The sequence below is a fragment of the Anabrus simplex genome, chromosome 11, assembly GCF_040414725.1.
Source record: "Anabrus simplex isolate iqAnaSimp1 chromosome 11, ASM4041472v1, whole genome shotgun sequence".
Classification (NCBI taxonomy): Eukaryota; Metazoa; Arthropoda; class Insecta; order Orthoptera; family Tettigoniidae; genus Anabrus; species Anabrus simplex.
In genome coordinates, this window is record NC_090275.1 from 21,806,172 (window position 1) to 21,823,733 (window position 17,562).

At 40.1% G+C, this 17,562-nt stretch overlaps 1 protein-coding gene across 7 annotated transcripts in view; it reads left to right on the plus strand.

The window, feature by feature from the left end:
• IP3K2 (Inositol 1,4,5-triphosphate kinase 2) overlaps positions 1 to 17,562 on the plus strand; it is a 402,764-nt gene that overhangs the window by 349,083 nt on the left and 36,119 nt on the right. For all 7 annotated transcript variants that reach the window (XM_067155630.2, XM_067155631.2, XM_067155633.2 and 4 more), the window contains one exon: positions 14,184 to 14,286. In XM_067155630.2, coding sequence (XP_067011731.1) covers positions 14,184 to 14,286 — 103 coding nt within the window. The remainder of the gene's footprint in view (positions 1 to 14,183; positions 14,287 to 17,562) is intronic.

Consider the following 17,562-nt stretch of genomic DNA (forward strand, 5'->3'; position numbering starts at 1 on the left):
TTGTAGACAAATAGAAGAACTGCAATTACTCGTCTTTTTGCTAAGGACTTACAACCAAGTTGTTTCATTAAGTCATCATACGAATCAAATTTAGGGTAATTATTAGTTATTGTGTACGTAAGGTATCTAAGAAATTTGTTTTGCACCATTTCAACTTTGTTTTCATATAGTTTAAAGGTGGGATTCCAAATGGTCGATGCATATCCTAGCCGACTTCTTACAAAGGAGTTGTATAATAGCTTTATTGCCTCGGGATTTGTGAATTCACGTGTGCATCTCTTAATAAATCCTAATATTCTGTAAGCATCTGCAGCAACTTCATTTATGTGTAGAGAGAACGTCAGTTTAGCGTCAAAATGCACACCAAGATCCTTGATAGAATTCACTGATGACAGAAACCATCTTCAGGACTATCGGCAGTGGGAGTCGAACCCACTATCTCCCGAATGCAAGCTTATAGCTGCGCGACCACTTACTCGTTAATACCCTCTTTTTTTTTTTTTTAATAGGTTGCGAGTCCTGCCAAACGCTGCGACTGTTGTTAGCTTCTCTTTCATTGGCTCCCATCTGCACAAATTCACCGGGATATTTGAAGCTGTTGGCTCTTTCAGTCCTACCATAGTGGTATACCCTTTCCGATTTACTGTAGGTAGCCATCGCCGTGCACAAATGGTTACTTAATTTTAGATATTCCTAAAGTGATCGATTTTGCTATGTTGAAACAGTATGTTTCTGCCGAGAACATTCTCTTCTCTTCCATGGTGAACAATAATATTAGTCGTTTGATTCGATTTCACAAAGAGAAAGCTGGCCTTTCGTTGCGTTCACTACCAGTAGCGGATAATGTTCCTGTAATATAAAGCGAGCGTCTCGTCATTGTTGCAGCAGGCAACTTCCCGCCAATGAAGTAAATAACAGTTGACAATCTTTCCCACTTCATTTTTTTTTTTCTTAATCAGTTTGCGTTAATGGCTGGAAACTGGTTTCTCCGCATTTCACAGTATATGAATAATGTCATATCTTTTCTGCTTTCTTCTGTGGTAAGAGAACTCGACAGTCTGTTGTACCAAAGTAACAATTAATACTTCAATATAGCTTATTGTATAACTGATGGCTGTAACGTATGCCATATTCTAGATTAGATTACGCTATGTTTTATCCAGAATATGGTAAGATTTCGACAATCTATCAGGCATGGGCGGACTGTAGTGAAGAGGTTGCCAGAATTTACTCTATTCCACTTACTTCGGACATAACTGTTGTTAAAATCAAGAGGACGACGTAATTCAGTGCCTTCTCCTGCACCTACAGATGTGCAGTGCAGTGGCATGCTAGTGTACCGAACATAGCTGAAATATAGGCTAGGTACAAGTATGCGTTCAGGAATTGCCATCAAAAGTAACTTATTAGTGAAAACAGTACTGGAGCATTGCATTAATTTTGCGACGGTGAGGCACTACTGATGATAATTGACATATTGTAGATCGCTCACATATTTACTGTGGGCTAGCTTATGTGTATCAGAAAAAATGCTGTTCGTATGTAGACGTACAGTTGACACAGGATGATCGTGTTATACGTATACCATAATTGTTTTAAGCGTAGACTTAAGATCCTCGAGAACGGGTAAATGAAAAGAAAAAATGTAAGATCCTTTTTAGTGTTTGGGTAGAATCCGTATTTCGCAGAGAGTACTTAACTTACGATTACGTTTAATGTCTCAATTGACAGATGAAAGAAAAGTCTATATGTTGAAAAATTAAAAAAGAAAATTTGAAACGTAGTTTTAATGAAATGCTGCTTATAAGCAAGGTTAAATTTGTATTGAATATGTGACGTCACACGCATACTCTGTTATAAGATGGCGCTGTGTTGGCCCGAAAACACGCATCAATGAGTGAAACACAACTGTATATAGAATGTAAATAAGATTATGTATATAAACAGACTAGTATTAGATTGTGCATATAGAACGTAAGAAACAAGACACTTCTGGTCACCAGGAAAGCACATAACCTATTAGAATTCATTCTACATATTGTACCAAAGTTATCATATGTTGCACGCTCTAAGAGCTTCATGTTAAAATGGAATTAAGGACTCGTCGGTCGGCAGTTCCAAGCTTTTCATTCGCAGTCGCAGCGCGAGGTTCAGGTTCGCTCGCGCGCTCAGCTGTCGTTATGAATACATCGTGGTCAGTTTCTAATAAGCAAGTGTACGAAACCCTCAAAACCCTGCGGCCGTTACAGTAGTGGACATCCTACCACCAGTTTGGTTTGTGATACAGATAGAATTAAAAAGGCTCAGACGTAAGGGCAAAAGTAACCATAATCTTTGCTGCGAAATCGCGTAACGTACGGAAGTGTTCGTTGGATAATTATACGGAGAATACTTTTTAACGTACATTTCTCTTAAACAGTTATGTGTACGTATATCTTTCCCGAATTATTTCTTATGTGCAAGACCGAAATGACAATTGGATGTCAGCTGAGGCTGACATTGAATTATTATTATTATTATTATTATTATTATTATTATTATTATTATTATTATTATTTTACTTCTCACTAACTTCTTTTACGGTTTTCGGAGAAGCCGAGGTGCGGGAGTTTTTCGTGGTGGTAAATCTACAGACACGGGCCTGGTGTATTTGAGCACCTTCAGATACCACCGTATTGACCCAGGATCGAACCTGCCAAGTTGAGCGCAGAAAGCCAGCGCCTGAACCGTCTGAGTCACTCAGCCCGACCCAGTTAGTTGTGTCAGACGCCTCACTTTCATTTTCCCCATCTGATCCTCTCGTACCTTCCGATCCCCCTGGGGATGGGGGAGGTAGAATAGCATCCATGGTATCCCCTGCTCATTGTAAGAAGCGAGTAAAAGGGACTCTTAACTTGGGAGCGTGGGTAGGTGATCACAGGGCCCTTAGTTGAGTCCCGGCATTTTTTTCCCACGTATTTGTGCCAGACTCCTCACTTACATCTATCAAATCCAACCCCCTTGGTTAACTCTTGTTCTTTTCTGATCCCCGACAGTATTAGATTCCCGAGGCCTAGGGAGTCATTTTCACGCCATTCGTGGCCCTTGTCTTTCTTCGGCCGATACTGTCATTTTTCGAAGTGTCGGACACCTTCCATTTATCGCCTCTGATTAGTGATACTAGAAGATGGTTGCGCAGTTGTACTTCTTCTTAAAGCAGTAATCACCACCACTCCTCCCGACCCTGACGGAATTAGGTTAGCGAGACCTAGGGTTTCTCATTTTCATGTCCTTCGCGGCTCTTCCCTTCCCTTCCCTTACCTTACCGTACATACCGTGCCTTTCCTTTCTTTTCCTCTTCGATACCCCACCCCCACCCCCATTCTCCAGACAGTCAGTGTCTTCTCTGATGAGTATTAGGGGCAGCTGGACGTTTAAACCGGAATCCCCAGTAGGTCATTATCTAAGAAACTCTTTTGTTCCGAGTCTGCTAAATTTAGTTTACTTTTTAATATCAACTTGGGCAAAACACTTGCATAATATCAACTATTCATCTCCCATAGCTCATCTACAGAGATATCACTATCAGCCAAAAAATAATTAAATGATGTGGTCTCTTTAAGTCATGGATCCAAATAGGCTTGGAATAGTCTTCTCCATGAGATACGGTTTTGTGCAGTTCTCTCTCAGGTGATATCAGCAATCTTTCTGATATATTCTGTCCTGTCTGTGTGGTGGTCTTCCTCTTGGCCTCCGATGTTCTTTCGGACGCTGTTTCAACACTAGCTTCGTCCATCTTTCATCATTATGTCGTGCAACATGGCCAGCCCACTGCCATCTCTCCAAGATGTCCTAAACCTCAGTGATCGATGGGATGTCAACTGCTCTTTTCGTATCTTTCCTTGTACAGCATTGCCCTTTCCATGGTTCGCTGAGCTGTCCTAAGTTTTCCTTTCGTAAACTTTTTTAGTGTCCAAGTCTCACAACTATATGTTGAAACAGGAAGAATGCATTGATCAAAAACTGATTTCTTCAAATTTACCGGCATCTTTGATCTAAAAACTGATTAATTCCTTCCAAAAGCTTGCCATCCCATCTTGATGCACCAGTAGATTTCTGATGTTATATCTCCCTTCATATTTAATATCTGGCCAAGGTAGATATATTCACTAACCTCTTCTAATGGCGTGTCCTTAATTTTCACTATTCCAGCCTGGACCCACTCATTGGGCTTGGCAGAGATGTAACTAGCAACAAATCACATTTAAAAATCTATTTGTGCTACAACGTGAGGTACAATTTTCACATGATATTACTTTGAGATTCTTATGTGCAAGTTAATGATGCTAGTACCTACATTAAAGTCATACAAGTGTATCCAAAAGGTGTTTTAACTTATTAAAAGTGAGAACTAAGAAAGAAAATATTTTCTCCTGAAAAATTAGTGATTAGTGCCATAACTTTTTTTTTCTGAAAGTCTTCTAGCTTTTAGGCGTTTAAAGAAGTGTGTTGTGTTTTGAATGCCCTAGTTCTAATATTTCTTGAGAAAAGCTGTACCTGAAGACTTTTTAAACGATATTTTGTATATGTGATGTCTGGTGACAGCTGAGGGGATGTGGCAGTGGTGCCACCATATGACATATCGAGGAAAGCGTATATTCAGAGAATTGAAAAACCGAAACGTGAAGTTTTGATGACTTTTCAGGTGCCCTTAAGAAATGTATCACCACCATCACAATCCTCGACAATCCACAGATCTCAGCCGGACCGAACTCATAATTTTCGGAACTCTGAGCTAATTCTCTGACCACTCGACAACCAGCGCCGGATGCGACCATCATGAAAGGATTACTTGATACTCAAAGAGACCGTTCATGACTCTACTGGTGAGGTGTTTTTCTTGCAAGCTTCACTAACGTCCCTGTTCAGTTTTAACGGTGCGCACATCCTGTGTGATGGGAAACAGCTGTGGCATCACAGGGAGTCTATTTTGTGTTTCGACATTAACAGTGCCCCCTCGTGTTAACATGGGAACAAGAAAACACCAAGGTGTGAACATTTAGACCAGTGTTCAAGTAAATCTGCTCGAGTTTGCACGTAAACCTGGAGGAAACCCCGCTCAGAGAAAATGAATATTTATTTTATTTATTTATTTATTTATTTATTTATTTATTTATTTATTTATTTATTTATTTATTTATTTATGTATTTTCTACCGCTTTTCCCACATCTGTGTGGTCGCGGGTGCGAACTGTGGAGCACATGTGGATTTGGCCCTGTTTTACGGCCGGATGCCCTTCCTGACGCCAACCCTATATGGAGGGATGTAATCACTATTGCGTGTTTCTGTGGTGGTTGGTAGTGTAGTGTGTTTTCTGAATATGAAGAAGAAAGTGTTGGAACAAACACAAACACCCATTCCCCGAGCCAGAATAATTAATCAGACGCGATTAAAATCCCGGACCCGGCCGGGAATTGAACCCGCTACCCTCTGAACCGAAGGTCTCAACGCTGACCATTCAGCCAAGGAGTCCTACATTGTAAATAATAATAATAGGCTAATAATAATAATAATAATAATAATAATAATAATAATAATAATAATAATAAGTGATACTGTTAATATTTCAGATAGTTTTACTTACATACATTTTTACTGTTAAAATGATAACGTTAAGTCAACTCCATTCCTTCCCTGCCAATGGGTTTTCATGACTTTTTCCCAGTTCTTGATTACATTTTTTTCGGTATAAGATAGAATAATTGTGGGAATCCTCTTTAGTACGAAAAGAGTCGGTCATTTCGTTTTGAAGTTAAGCTTTGGAAATTGTGTTACTTAATGTTTTTCTGATCAATTCTCTTGTTTTTCTGACTATTTTGAATTCTTTTAGTGTACTGAAAAGTGTTTTTATTTATTTATTTATTTATTTATTTATTTATTTATTTATTTATTTATTTATTTATTTATTTATTTATTTATTCAGGATCAGCAACAGCATAACGCCGAATTACAACGATCTGAGCCATGTACAATAGATATGAATCTAGAATGAAAGATATATAAATACTTACAAAGGACACGAATATACACAATAAAAACTGTACAATCATATAATACATATTTACATAAACAACGTTATTAACAAAGAAAAATACATTTACAGTAAATACAGGAGCAGAACGGGAAAGAACAAGAAGGAAAATTAAGTTATACGATAAATATAATGACAGAAGGAAGGAAACGTTACGAAGAGATCTAGGTTGTTGTTGATAGATAATGTATTAAACATTGCTGGAATACGTACCGAAAGGGACCTTTGGGTGAGAGAAAGCCGGGAGTAAGGAGTATGGAATAGGGTCTTCATTCTGGTATTACGGGATGGGATGTGGAGGGGGAATAAGGAAGCTAAATCTGGAGACCTAAATAGACCATTAGCTGCTTTGTATAGCAGCTTTAGGTCGGCTACTTTCCTCCGAGCATAAAGAGTCTTGAGGTTCAGTTTCCCAGAGAGACATAAAGACTATTTTTTGAAGTCTGCAAAGGTGATCACAGCTTGTTTGCTTAGACGGTTTGGGGGCTGAGAATGTATACTGCATGGAATCTGCCTTTGGCGAATATCGGACAGTATTCAGCAATTAGATGGTGTATTTATGTTTCAAATCTTGTGATTAGGGCTTTATATAGAATGTTGTAGGTAACTGGTAACAAGCGAATCGCTTTATCCACCTATTATTATTATTATTATTATTATTATTATTATTATTATTATTATTATTATTATTGTTTTCTCGTCCCACAAACTACTTTTTTGGTTTTTGGAAACGCCGAGGTCTCGGACTTTTGTCCCGCAGGAGTTCTTGTACGTGCCAGTGACACGAGGCTGACGTATTTGAGCACCTTCATGTACCACCGGACTCAACCAGGATCGAACCAGCTAACTTGGACTCAGAAAGCCAGCTCCTTAACCGTCTGAGCCACTAAGTCCGGCTATTTATTATTATTATTATTATTATTATTATTATTATTATTATTATTATTATTAAAATAACTGTATAAACTCGCGAATTCCTTGTCTCGGAGTTTAAGACCGCCTCGGTACACAGACTTCTAAAATAGTAAGGGTGGGGCACCTTCGCAGTTGCGATCCAGACTCGTGATGTACAAGAAATCACTATGGGCCTCGTGCCCGATGGTCAGTGGTCTGTTGACGTCACGCGATGTTTACTAAACAAGCGTCGTTCTCTGCTTGTCCTCGCGACCACTCTGCTGTGTGAAGATGGAGCGATAGGCCCGTATGGATCAAGTGCGCCTTACTTTATGTCGTACCACCTTAGAATAACAATGTATACTCAGCATCTGCCGAAGAACTCATTATGAGCTCTGGAACGATATTTGTAAAGACAACTTTCCTACTCTTTTCGTAAAAGGAGCGCAGAAAAGAAATATCTCCGGCGGCATGTCCTTTCTCTGCGGAATTAGTTTCAAGTCCATGTTCCTTGATAGGAAACTCATGTCAAGGATATCTGGAGCTAACATCTTTCCTAATTGGCCTCTTCATTTCAAGAGAATGAAACACTGTACGGCTACTCCCACCGTTATCTTTCCATATTGGGCGCATAATGTCACGAAAATTAAGTCCAAGATCAGATTTAATTTCTATGAAAGACGTGCGTTCACTGCGACGTGTATCCGGCTCCATGGCTAAGTGGACACTGTCTTGACCTTTGGTCCTCGGGGCCCCGGATTCGATTCCCGACCGGGTCGGTTACCGGGTGTCTGTGCTGTCCCTAGGCCAGTACACAGTATCCGGGAGATAGTGGGTTCGAACCCCAGTGTCGGCAGCCCTGAAGATAGGTTTCCGTGGTTTCCTCATTTTCACACCAGGCAAATGCTGGAGCTGTACCTTAATTAAGGTCGCGGCTGCTTCCTTCCCACTCCTAGCTCTTTCCTGCCCCATCGTCGCCGTAAGACCTGTCTATGTCGGTGCGGCGTAAAGCCACTAGCAAGAAACAAAAAAAATAGGCCTACTCCGACGATGGGATAACGGTAATTGCATACAGTGTACTGATCTCAGTGACTACAATAATAATAATAATAATAATAATAATAATAATAATAATAATAATAATAATAATAAGACGAAGAGTAGAAGAATAAGAATAATAATATTCTTATTATTTTTTCTAGTACTACTGCTTTTCCCACAGCCGTGGGGTCGCGGATGCAAACTTTGTTGCACACCTGGATTTTGCCCTGCTTTACGGCCGGATGCCCTTCCTGACGCCATCCCTATATGGAGGGATGTGATCACTATTGCGTGCGTCTGTGATGGTTGGTAGTGTGGTGTGTTGTCTGGATATGAAGAGAAAAGTGTTGGGACAAACAAATACCCAGTCCCCGAGCCAGAAGAATTAATCACACGAGATTAAAATCCCAACCCAACCGGGAATCGAATTCGGGACCCTCTGAGCTGAATGCCTCAACGCTGACCATTCAGCCAAGGAGTCGGACCACGTAAAATAACTCCAGCGGGACAAATTTCCGGCACCTCGGCGTCTCAGAAAACCGTAACAGTGGGACGTAAAACCAATCCTCGCATTTATTAATTTATCAGCCTTAATTTCAATTATTATCAAAATATAAGTCACTTCCCTTGTAGATACTAACCCTGTGCAGACCCACAACAAACATATATACAGGTTGAATTGTCTGCGAGTACCTTTTGTTTTTGTAAGCGACTGCACGTGTATACTTCCGTATGAATATTGAAACGTCGGCCGTCACGTCATTTCGGCGACGAACAGTGGCGAATTTGAAATTTATGCACATACGAAGTAAACAGGAGGCAATCTACATACACTGAAATGAAATATCGTATGGCTTTTAGTGCCGGGATATCCCAGGAAGGGTTCGGCTCGCCAGGTGCAGGTCTTTCTGTTTGATGCCCTTAGGCGACCTGCGCGTGGTGATGAGGATGAAATGATGATGAAGACAACACATACACCCAGCCCCCGTGCCATTGGAATTAACCAATTAAGGTTAAAATCCCCGACCCGGCCGGGAATCGAACCCGGGACCCTCTGAACCGAAGGCCAGTACGCTGACCGTTCAGCCAACGAGTCGGACTACATACAGTGAAACCGTTTATTGTGACATCGCTTTTAACGACGTATCGGATATAACGTCTGAATCCTATATAAACACTATATTTAAAAAAGCCACAGGCAAGCGACTCAATGTTCAAAACGTCCTAGGAATATGAGCTACGAATTTTAGGTAAATAAAATATAGTAAAATATGAGAATATATTATTTATTTATTCCTAAAAATTATAATCCATTTATCAATCATCGTTATCTGGTCGATTAGATTAGCAGTTTGCCTTTTTACACCACTACGAGGACTAATGTGAGCCAATGCAAAGTTTCATTAAGCCCTTATTATGCCATTCCGTGTGGATATTTTGAAAAATATCAATACACGCCTGAGAGTATTGAACCAAGGAACATATTACAGAAAGAATTATGTAAATAAGTTAATTTGGCTAGGATTTGATTCTGTAAAGAAACAAGCGATTTTAGGCTGCTTTTCCGGAGCTGCGTTTAGGCCGGAAGTGATTTTCGATTTTTTTTAAAAAAAAACTTTGATACACTATCCAAGACTCACAGTTTGAAACTTTTCTGGGCTCTTTAGCCCTTCAACTTTCGGCACAATTGAGGAAATTGCTTAATTAATTTTTTCATAGTGTAGGGTACTTTGGTAAGAAATGTTTTTCCAAATTAAAATCGCTTATTACGACATTGTATAAAACGGCGTATTTTTATCACATTGTCGGAAAAATGTATCGGCTATAACGTCCAATGTTGATATTTGTTTGTTATGCGTTTGGCGATTGTTGACAGCAATGTAAAGCTCTTGTTTTCAGTAGATTGTAGATTTCAAATAGTGAAGGCAAGCATCGTTGTGGAGATGTCTCAAAAGAAAGGGAAAGTGTTTAATATTGAAGAAAAGTTTAAAAACTGGCGATTACAAAACGGAGAAACAAACGTCGGGGTTTTATATTTTGCTGACATATTATTGCTGTACGTGCAGTGTAAACATTAGAAGAAAAGTTCCTATCAGTCCCACTCTACAAATACTGCATTGCAAATTCAGTACTTATTTCACTTTTATTTTTGAAGTTATACATTTATTATGTTAATTAACTATATAAGTGTACTGCTTAAACTTAATATAATGCTTTTTAACAACAAAGCAAAGCAAAATCACCTCCGTACAGGCCATGAAGGCCCTTGGAGGAGTGGAAGGTAAAGGCTTCCACCATTGTTCACCTCGGCACGTGATGGGTTAGAGTGGTTAGCTCTACGCCGGCCGCCTTTGTCCCTAGGAACTAACCTGGTTCTCATTTTTGGTGTAGGCTGAGTGAACCTCAGGACCATATGCACCTCCGAAAGTGGAAATCTCGTTTCAAATTTTACGACTTCCTGACGGGGATTCGGACCCACGTCCTTCCGGGTGAACCGAGCACGCCTTTACCGCCTCGGCCAGGCAGCCCCTGCTTTTTAACAACAAAAAGGAAAACCTTTTTGTACGACTATCGCTTATAACGACCGATAATTGGCGGTCCTTTCGGAGTCATTAAACCAGTAACGGCGATTAGGGGGGCAGTGCCCTCCCCCCCACCCCACCACCACCACCACCACCACCACTTTGCGGAGAAAATATTAAATTTTTATTCCATTTCAGCTGGCTGAAACTAGGAATTATTTTTAAAAAGCAATTTTGTACGAGCCCTGTTGTCTTATCAGCTAATTCTTTACTTTATTTTCCTTAATTGTTGGCGGAAATCCGCACAACATGTCGTTCGTCGCGGCTAACCGATTTGTTTAGCGCCACAGCAAGTAGTGGAGACTTTGCATGTGTTGTGGGGAAGGGTAGCAGGGGTATGTATAGTACGCGCACCTTTTAGTGATACATGGACACCCTAGTGCTGAATCGGTCGACCTCGGTTATCTTCGAGATTCGTATTGGCAACCTTCGAAGCACAAACTATGAATCGCTTATGCATCGCTGTGCGACATCTGGCGTACACTTTACGTACTAGTACTGTTGTTGTTTACACAGCAAAACCAAACTATAGAATTCATGCTAGGAGCAAGATTCGCATCGAGAAGAGAGAGAGAGAGAGAGAGAGAGAGAGAGAGAGAGAGAGAGTGTGTGTGTGTGTGTGTGTGTGTGTGTGTGTGTGTGTGTGTGTGTGTGTGTGTGTGTGTGTGTGTGTGTGTGTGTGTGTGTGTGTGTGTTTCACAGTTGTTGGCTTAAGATAAGAAAGGTTCTGAAAATTCATATCGATCGATCATATTATCGATACAATTAAGATATCATTTCCATTTAGTTGGCAGTATTACCGGAACCGGAAGAGCTCCTTCCTTACTCCTCACCCCTGTACAAAAATCAACCGCTAAAAGGTGTGCAAATATTTTTTGCCAAGATCATGGACACTGAAGTATCATTACCGACTAGCCGCGCGCATTCGTGTGTCTGGCTATCTCTTTAGTGTCTATTCGTTTCTTAAATGATTTTTAATTGCATAATCATGCCCTACTTCTATTTAATTGTAATGCATGTGTATATTATTCCTTTGGTGAAAGTTTTATTCTCTAATCTAGTATTGAATCAAAATCTCAAAAACTATTATTACCACACTTTAGTTCGTAAAAACTTTACCTCTCTGTCGAAATTCACCCAGAGAGCATCAAAGAATTTACCACTTTGTAGCTTTCTTTCCAGTTTTCTTGCATATACCCCGCCGTCCCCCCCCCCCCCCTTCTCCTACGCCTGCAATATCCCACTATCCCGGGTACTTTTTTGTTGTCTCTACATCCCCTCCCACACACACACACTTTTAATTCCCAATCACCGCTACCGGTTTCGACTGTATTTACAAGAAGGTAAACAACCGCTTTGGAGGCAATTTATATAACCCACTATAATTTTATCCTAGGAAATTATTGCTAAGACATTGCGTCGCAGTACTTACACTGGACATCCGTTCTGATTATGGTCGACGCTATATGCCAGAAATAAGAATTAAAATGACCATTTGGTGGCTTCGTCGTCTTCCTGTCGCTAATTAGATGCCATTATATGGGGGCGACGTGCAGTAGGATGTGGTTTGATCTAGGTTGCAAGCCATCTCGGTGCTGTGATAAGTGTCAAGCAGAGTATAAGTCAATTTCCATGGCGTGGGGTAAATGGTTTGGCGTCGGGAAGCAAGCCTCGGATCTGCCAGCAACGGGAAGTGTTGTAACACCCTCAGCAAGGAAGGTGATTCAGCCTTATGCAAATTCATGATAATGATAAATACAACCCTATGTCAGTATAACATAATAAGGTTATTATTTTCATATTTTACTTGTTTTGAATAATACGTGTAGAAGCAGTTGTAATGTATTTCTATGGAACCTGTACGTTTCACCCACTGAATTAAATCAGTTAAAGCATTTTTGTGTTATACTGTATTTTATCTGCTTCTTCTTTGTCACTAATGATTGTTTTCTCTACATTATCATTGGAATTATTGATTATCTGTCATTTTACACTGAGTGGCCAAAAGTCCCGGGAACGGGTGTCCCATTAGAAAATGTGCCATGTATGACCCCTGAGCGTTGCGGCTAGCTGCGACGTAGCTGAGCAGTCTGTCACAGACACCAGTGTCGTGAAGATGGCAACACGTCGCGAGTTAACCGACTTTGAACGTGGGATAATCATTGGCGCACGGAGCATCGGTCATAGCATTGCGGAGATTACACGCGAATTCGAGTTTCCGATGTCAACAGTGTTGACGGTGAATCTTTGTCGCAGAGAGAATGTTACCACCCGCGTAAACCGCCGCACGGGAAGACCCCAGGTGCTTATCGAGCGGACATCACGTCGCGCTCGACGGACTACTGTGAGTCAGATCACCGCCCAGTTGAATATTGGGAGTCAGGAACCCATTTCTACCAGGACTGAAAGGAGACAACTGCAGCGCATAGGCTTCACCAGCCGACGACCAACTCGTGTCTCTTTGCTGACACCTCGACACACAGCTCAACGACGTGCATGGGCCCGCGATCATCGGCAATGAACCACGGAACAGTGGCGGCGAGGGGTGTGGTCCGATGAATCCCGGTTCCAGTTGTATCGAGCCGATGGACGCGAGAGAGTGTGGCGTATGCTCCGAGAAGCTCTGGATCCTGCGTGTCAACAAGGCGGTAGGTGGCTCGGTTCTGGTCTGGACGGCATTCCCATGGGCGCAATTAGCCCCATTGTCCAGCTACAGGGAGCGCTGACAGGTGCACGTTATGTGGACATTCTTTCAGACCATCTGCATTCCTTTCTGGACCTAGAGTACCCTGATGGAGATGCCATGTTTCAACAGGACAATGCACCATGTCACAGCTCTTTGGTAGCACGCCGGTGGTTGGAGGAGCACTCCATTGAAGTTACGACCATGGATTGACTCTCCACATACCTCGATCTTAATCCAGTCGAGCATTTATGGGATGCTGTCGATGCTGTTGTATGCTCCATGAACCCCGCAACAACTACACAAGACCAATATTGTGGGTATCAGTGCAAGATGCGTGGGTCCAGATTACTCCGGAACGATTCCAACATTTTGTAGAGTCGATGCCTCGCCTTATTGCTGCCGTTTTGAGGGTTCGCGGAGGAGCAACTCGTTATTAACATCACATTCAGTGTTTTCCCATGAATTCTGCCCACTGAGTGTGTATTGCAGTCAGATTACTAAATGTATATTGTGCGATATTATTTCTCGTTTTGGCAACTTCAATCATTGAGGAATAATACATTTATTATTATTATTATTATTATAATTATTAAACATTAAAATACATATCCTTACGATTTTATCCATTATTTACAAATTTTATTGGGTATTTTGTTATGAAGATAAGAAGCCACATTGATTTGCCAGGGGACCTAGAATTTATGTGGGCGGTCCTGCATAATACTATTATTATTATTAAAAAGTTTTATCTTATATTGTTCGTAGAAAATAATAATCTACTGGACGAAACATAATGAAGCTGCCATGCTATCTCCTTTAAGCACAGAACCTATTGATAATGTATGAAACACACAGTTATTGTACAATAGGAGACTGGTGACTGATTGGATACCATTTGTTTGTTTACAGCCTTCCGGTTGGCGGAAATTACGGAATATCGTGCAGTGGACACCGTTCTTCCAGACGTACAAGAAACAACGGTATCCCTGGGTTCAGCTCGCTGGACATCAAGGTAATAACTAGATCCTCATATTGATGTGATAGTCGCAGAATGTGAACGTCCTGTCTAGACACAGGTTTACCGCGTGTAGCAGCAGTCGTAATGTTTGACAATGGATACAGTTTCACAGCACACCGAAATAGTTCTTTATATAACAAGCACCGGCATGTGTGTAGTTTACGCATGCGACAGCCGAATAATTAAACGTGTTATTTCAGCAAGGAGAAATTAATATCCCATTTTTTCAGACGTTATTACAATGGTGACGTTTCTCATGCGAACTGTTGCTATAGACTAGTTTTTCGACGTCATTACTATTAAACACGATTTCCAAACTTAAATTTGTAGTAAGAGGAAAGTATCAACAGTCTGTTAAAAAAATGAACGAATCCGGTAACTCCGATATAGTATAATAATAATGATGACAATAATAATAATAATAATAATAATAATAATAATAATAATAATAATACCGGACTGAGTGGCGCAGACGGTTGAGGCGCTGTCCTTCTGATCCCATCTTGGCAGGTTCGATCCTGGCTCAGACGGGTGGTATTTGAAGGTGCTCAAATACTTCAGCCACGTGTCCGTATATTTACCAGCACTTTAAAGAACTCCTGTGGGCCTAAATTCTGGCTCATCGGAGTCTCCGAAAACCGTAAAAGTAGTTATAAATAGGCTATATTTATTTAAAGTTAATTACAAATTGGACCAGAGGTCCCTTTGGCTGTAACTAACTGCCACTTAACTTAAATGTATCAATGAATATAAACAATCTAAAAATACATAAAAAGCGTAAGATACATTTTCCTACTGAGGATATAAGATTAAAAACTAAACATCTAAGAGATTACAATAATACTTTTACCATTTCATAAACATAGACTATACTAACAAGGAAGAGAAGACATATGAGAACCTTTAATGCCGAGGATGAATTAAGAATGAAACTGAGCATTTAAAATGTATCTAGGAAATTATATTTCATACTATTTAAATAATTTGGTGAAAATTCACTTACATGGCTTAATAGGTGGAAAGGTAGCGGTGTTTAAGACATTATTTCATAGTCCCGACACTACTTTTCTGTATTTCATATAGTTCATTGTATAATTGAGAGGCAGTGACATTGAACGACTTACTACACTTTACCGCACGATGTTGTGGAACCTGAAGTGTGTTAGCTGTAAACCTATTGTCCCGATCATGCACTTGACTCATCCGTACAAAGGACTTGATCAAATATGAGGGAACATTAGATTTTAAAATTCTCAGCAGTAAGCAAGCAGCTGAGTATTATCGTCTATCCCTGACTTTCAACCACTGCGGCTTTGTAGTAAGATGTTACGTGACAGTCTTTACGAATACCGAAGACGAATCGCACATGGGCATTCTGAATACGCTGAAGTTTGGTATTATATTTCTCTGAGATATCGCTGTAAATTACAGCGCCGTGTCTAATATAGGAAATACCATTGTTCGGATCAACATTTTTCTCACCGAAAAAGGAAGATACGGTAAGTTTCGTCGAAACTGATGCAATATACCAGACACTTTCTTGACCATATGCTTGGCATGGAAGGTCCAGGACAGAGTGTTATCCATTAGAATACCTAAATTCTTAACACATTCCTGACACTTGACTACAGAACCGTTTACAATTACTGGAAGAATGTTGCTGTTGAAAAGATTTGATAAATTTCTTCGATATCCTAGGAAAATGGCTAAGGTTTTGTTTTCATTTAATAGTAAATTCGGACTTAGTGTATATTGATGTAGTTTTTCTAGTTAATAATAATAATAATAATAATAATAATAATAATAATAATAATCATAATAATAATAATAATAATAATGGTTACATGAACGATATTGATCCACGAAATATCACTGTAATATTTGTCACAAACGAAAAGTAATCATTGATTTACTCAAATAAAGTTTCAAATCCCAGGTTGATTAAGCAATACCGTCGTTACTAGCAAGAAATATGTATACGTATTTACTGGCTGTAAATAGGAGTCCATAGTGTTGCATTCCGCTGCTTGCGCCGTCGTTTTTTTTTTTCTTTTTTTTTCTTGAGGTCCAGGGCTGGCACCAACGAGATCTCTTTCTAGCGAATGGGAGTGCGGGGTTGTTGCTATCTGCTTTACGTCGCACCGACACAGAGAGGTCTTATGGCGACGATGGGACAGGAAAGGCCTAGGAATGGAAAGGAAGCGTCCGTGGCCTTAATTAAGGTACAGCCCCAGCATTTGCCTGGTGTGAAAATGGGAAACCACGGAAAACCATCTTCAGGGCTGCCGACAGTGGGGTTCGAACCCACTATCTCCCGAATACTGGGAGTGTGGGTATTTTGTTGAAAAAATAACATGATCTCTGGACCAATACAAATTACATTTTAAGTTTGGAGAATGTGAGTTTTGCTCCACGTTTTTGGATAATGAGAGTTATGCATCACAAGGCTGTGGATAATGTAAGTTTTGGTACAAACATTCTTATGTTTAGTAGGCTATATGAAGCTAAGAAATAGGATTCAAACAGTGAACAGGAGCAAATAAATAAAAGAAAAACGGACACTTGGAGGAGAATAATGATAACAATACAGTTTATTAAACAGTAATGCATAATTTGTCCTTATGAAAATAGAATCTCTTATGAAACCTGCGAAGGTCTTGAGCTCCAACTATACGACATAAAAAGGCTCCCTGACTGTGATTTCATTCCGGAAACTTTGGTAACCTCTTTGAAGAATATCTGGAAGAAAACAAATTGAAAACATGTAAATACAAAAACTTGGAATAGTGAAACCTTATCTTAATACTCCATCTCCAGAGCAAGAAAGTGCACATCCAACTCACCTCATTTGTTTAGCCTTGTTTCTTTTCCAATTAGATTGATATCTGCTCCTCTTCCGACCTCTTTCCTCCGGACAACATTGCTTTCACACTTTCTTCCATTTATAGCCCTTATTTTGGGGAACTATTTATCTTAAATCAGCAACTGATGTACTGCTGAAGCCTTCACCTAACAATATGACATAACCTGTAATCTAGTGTAAACATGCGACGATACCCACAATGCACTCGGAAACAAGTGTGGCAACATGAATGGTGTAACCGGAGAATGTGACTTTTGCTTCGTGCTGGGAAGTGGATAATGTGAGTTTTGCAACTAACCCTTAATTTCAGAATGATTTTATACAAGTGAAATGTTAGTTTCGCTACAGATGTTTCTATGGAAATGATGCCCATTAAGGTAGAGAACATGCCTTCACACAGAACTCAA